General features: G+C 39.4%; 1 protein-coding gene across 1 annotated transcript in view; it reads left to right on the top strand.

Moving 5' to 3' along the window:
* Positions 1-4,978, top strand: part of arhgef39 (Rho guanine nucleotide exchange factor (GEF) 39) — a 95,715-nt gene that overhangs the window by 43,185 nt on the left and 47,552 nt on the right. The window contains exons 6-7 of the mRNA XM_005733242.2: positions 2,523-2,643; positions 4,659-4,777. Of these exons, the coding sequence (XP_005733299.1) occupies positions 2,523-2,643; positions 4,659-4,777 (240 nt within the window). The remainder of the gene's footprint in view (positions 1-2,522; positions 2,644-4,658; positions 4,778-4,978) is intronic.

The following is a 4,978-nucleotide window of genomic DNA, read 5'->3' as shown; positions in this document are numbered from 1 at the left end:
TGCTTTTTATTTGTTTTTGTTTCTAATGTCTCTGTAAAGCACTTTGAATCACCTTGTTGTTGAATTGTGCTATACAAATAAATTTGCCTTGCCTTGCCTTACTGACTGTGAAGCACTATGGTCAACACTGTTGTTTTAATATGTGCTCTATAAATACATTTTGATTTGATTTGTACTCATTCAGGTTAGAGGAATCGCTCAGGACTGACGTCTCTATAATATGTAATCCCTGTAATGCCCTTTTAAATGGTCCAAATGTAATTAGACAGTTATAAACAAACTGCTGTGCAATAATTATTTTGTATGTCTTTGTAGATTAAGTAAAATGTTGACATTTGCATTGATTTTATGTCTCTTTCCATTAAATTGAAATGACCATAGAAGTGAGCAGACTTACAAATTCAACAGTGGATCAAATAATGATTTCCCTCACTGTGTAGAGCTGTTACTGCTGGTACTGGTGATGCCAGTCTGGAGTTTTTAAAAATAAACAAGTCAGTAAACTTGTCAGCCAATAGATGATTCATTTTATTTAATGGCAAAATACTCAGAAACAGCAACTGAAAACAGCTGAAATAAATGTTAAAGCATAACGAAAGGAAGAAAGCTGCTGCTTGGCAATGCCCACATTTGTTTGGTGATGTCCCATCTTCACGTTGTCATTTCTTCCCAGGAATCCATAATAAAATATTTAAAATTATCAGTGGAGAGTAGGCAAATATCTATAAAGGTGGTAATACCTGAGAAGTTTATATGACATTTGGATAAAAGATTTCATTCAACTTAAATGAAGGTGATGGGGCGGTTGGGGAAGGAAGTTAGTGTGCAGCACTGGTCCAGAATGCTGTGTGGACCAAGCACAAAGCAGAGGTGAGGTTGTCATTAAAGAACTGGAGTGTAGGATGGAGCTCAGACACTGTGTGGGTAAAAACGGCTGACATCACATTGTGTTGTTTTTTTGAGAGCAACAAAATGCTGGTTTAATGCTTTAGTGTTAGCGAACTGTTTATTCCATTTATAGTTTCTCATGTTTCATCCTGTGTTTTGAGAGTTGCCGTTCATCTGTTGAGCCTTCTCCAAGTAATGGTGACGTGGCCTGAATTGTTTGGGTTCAGTCGTATCATCCACGATGCCGCAACTGCTTGGAATTAATGCGGATGACACGCATGGAATGCTAATGTCATCTCCACCTTGGTGCTGATGGTCGGACAATTTAATTGCTGTGGAAATTAAAAAAAAAAAATGTAATCCATAATTTCATATTTATCATAATAGTCTCTGTCAGAAAGGGAAAGAAATGGAAATACATTTTTTCCTGCCCTTTGCTCTCGTTAGAACCCTCTCGGCTTCTCCTGCACCTTCCGATTATGAACAGAGCCTACCTTTGCCGGCAACTTCATTAAAATCTATTTAAATCAACTTCAACAGTAAAGTGCTCCTTCTCACAGCTTGTATGAGCAGCAGTCTCTGGGAACATCATTAGAGAATGTGTGTGCGTGAATATGTGGTACTTCCTCCAAGTTCAAATAACAAGCTCCTTCACAAGTGTCAACACCCCCAACCAATTGCTTAAGTTCGGCAGGCGTGTTCTTACTACAAAGTAGCCCTGGGTGCTCTGAAGGTACATCTGTCGTCTGGGTCCCAGTAAATACGTCACCCATGGGGGAAGAAACACTACAGAACCTTGACTGCTAAATCTCTCATTAACAGGGAAGCAATCCTCTGAACTCTGCTCAGCCTCCTCGCTTTCTCTAAATGGTGTATGCCTTTGTTGAAAATGATGCTTCAGATGCGATCTAACCTCACATGAGCTCCTTCTCAGGGAGCGTGGCACTGATGCAAAGAAGCAGTGCCGTCTCAGACAATAATGCACAATAACTCAACTTGAGGCTAAATGTTTGCTAGGAGAGTAAACTTTAACACGAACGTCTCAAAGGCCTGTGATGCACAAAAAATGTGCCACGTTTATTAAAATAGTTCTTGATACCATGTCCTGTGGATTTGTTAAGGATGTTGTGACTCAGGAGTAACATGCCACACACACAGCTTACTTGCACTGCCCGTAAAATAAGCGACAATGATCCAGTGAAAGTGACTACCGTAGCATGTTCTAAATATATGTATGGGGTCTTTGATTTAACAGACTGGTTTGCAAAACCAAAGAAACAGACAGAAAAGCAAATATTAATACACATTTTGCTTTGTATTAATGCAGGATTTAATGTTTGCTAAAATTGATACCATTTGTTATTATACATAAATGTTATGGATCATGTTAGCTGATTAATTGATTTAATTAATTTCAAAGCAAAAAGGGACAAAGAGAACTAGGTAAAGTTTTTTTTAATAACCTGGCTTTTCAAACATTGGCAACAAAAGCATGCAACACATGGAAAAACAACGTGCAATAGATCATGTTTAAACTTGTGTGTGTGTGTGTGTGTGTGTGTGTGTGTGTGTGTGTGTGTGTGTGTGTGTGTGTGTGTGTGTGTGTGTGTGTGTGTGTGTGTTTCTCCTCTCAGGACTCTACTTATCCATTTGGAGAATGGATACCTTGGCAAAGGCCTTGACCAGTTCTCCACCCATATGCACCATTACTACACATATGTGGATAACATTTATAAAGCCCAGAAAGTGCTTCAGGTAAGAACATTATATTTGAACTTGGTTCAGACTGTTAGTCGATCTTTTTTTGTCACTGATGTCAGTTTTTCTGTTTTCATCTATTTACTGATTTCTTGTTACATTGAATAGCAAAGCACAGCAATTTTATCAGATCAAATTTATTATGTAGTTTTACTGTGAACTTCAAGAATGCAAGTTTTTGCAGAATCTAACAATTTTCTACATGTTGATAGATGTAAAGAAACATGCTGCTGCGTCTTCATTCGGCCGCTCTCTTTAGCAGTAGCCAAAGTAGATAATCTGTCTCCATCTTAACCGAACATTTGCATCATACCAAACCTTCGCATATGCTCCTTCATTACATCCATGAGTTTTCTCTCTGGTCTGCTCCATAATCAACTATCTTCATTTTTAATCCTTCAACTCGGCCTTTAGTCTTTTTGTCAGTGATAGCCTTCTAACCATACACACAGTTAGATCCATATATATTTGGACACTGACATAAGTTTTTGTTGTTGTTGTTTTTACCTGTTTACTGAAAAATATTCCAATTATAGTTATACAATGGACATAATGTGCAGACTCTCAGCTTTCATTTGAGGGTTGGCTGAAGATTCAATTGGACGAAGGGTTTAAGAGTTTCAGCTTCTTGACATGTGACATCTAGTTACAAAAGTAATTGGACAATTGAGTCAAAGATTATTTCATGGGCAGATGTGGGCAATTCCTTTGATATTGATAATTAAGTAGCTAAAGGGCCTGGAGTTGATTTGAGGTGTGATGATTGCATTTGGAAGATTTTGCTGTGAACAGACAATATGCAGTCAAAGGAGCTCTCCATGCAGGTGAAACAAGCCATCCGTAAGCTGCAAAAACAGGAACAAAACATCAGAGAAATTGCTGCAGTCTTAGGAGTGGCAAAATCTTTAGTCCATCCTGAGGAAAAAGAAGGCATTGATGACCTCAGCAATGCAAAACGACCTGGACGTCCACAGGCAACAGTAGTGGATGATCTCAGAATCATGGTGATGAGAAAACCCTTCACACCAGCCAATTGTGAACAACATTCTTGGATAAATATCCAAGTCTACCATAAAGAGAAGACAACTGTTCCACTGAAGGAAAAAGTACCCTAGACCATTATGGCGCCCCTTCCTGTGGGGTGGAAAACACCTCAGGTGGGATCTGCTTGTCATGCCAGCAACGTTGGAAACCATCAGGACCATCGAGGTTACTTTTGTTCTCCTCAGAGAATTAAACTTTCTTCCACCTTTCAGTGTCCCATGTTTGGTGCTCTGTAGCAAAGTCCAAACGGTCAGTTCTGTGGCGTTCAAGGAGACGAGACGTTTTTTTGTTCTTGAAGCCTTTCAGCCTCAAATGGCATCTGATGGTTATGGGGCTGCAGTCGGCACCAATAACGGACTTAATTTGGGTCAAGCATCGTCCAGTGTCTCGGCTGGATCCTCCGACTCCACTTGAGTTTTTGTTCCATAACCCTCAGGATCATTTAGGAAATATATCAAATGACCGTCTTACTGCGTCCCACCTCAGCAGCGATGGCGTGCTGTGAGAGATCCTGCTTATGCAGTTCAACAACCCGACCACGTTCAACAAGGGAAGGTTTGTTTTCCTTTGCCAACAGAGCATCATGACAGTGAAATGACAGAAAATGACAATGAATCCACATTTTTGCACAGATTTGGCCTTTTAAAGGCAAGTGGTCCTAAACTTTTGATCAGCTGTAAAACAGCCTGTTTCAGTTTAAGTGTTATTTTCAATAAATTGCTCAAAAAAATGTTTTGTCTCACTCCCATTTCTTCTTGTTGCATGTTGAAGCTCGACTTGGAACCTTGTTAAGCTCCAACCATGTCATTTTTCATCAAGTGGTCTTAAACTTTTGCTCAGGATTGTATTAATGATTTTGTTTCTCATCTGTTCCTGAGTGTCTTTAGATTGTGGCATGAAATCTGGTCCCAGTACACTTCTTATAAATTCAGAAGCTACATCTCCCAGTGTCTTGTGTCCATTTTCAGATGCAGCTTAAGAAAAACAAGGCCTTCAGACGGTTCAAAAAACTGCAGGAATCCCGCCCAGAATTCAACAACCAGAAGCTGGAGGACTTGCTCCAACTCCCCCTGCAGCGGATTGATCAGTGAGATTATATATTATTATATTATATATGATCTTAATAAGGTTTTAAAAGTGTGGGGACATAGGGCTTCAGCAAATCAGACAAATATGCAGGTGCCAGACCATTTAAGGATTTAAAAACCAATAAAAGAACTTTAAAATGAATCCTAAATTCAATTGGAAGCCAGTGCAGGGAGGCCAGAACCAGAGTAATGTGCTCAAA

Source organism: Pundamilia nyererei, unplaced genomic scaffold, assembly GCF_000239375.1.
Source record: "Pundamilia nyererei isolate P.nyererei 1_Seehausen unplaced genomic scaffold, PunNye1.0 scaffold00050, whole genome shotgun sequence".
In the NCBI taxonomy this organism is placed as follows: domain Eukaryota; kingdom Metazoa; phylum Chordata; class Actinopteri; order Cichliformes; family Cichlidae; genus Pundamilia; species Pundamilia nyererei.
This window is presented reverse-complemented; position numbering and strand designations above follow the sequence as displayed.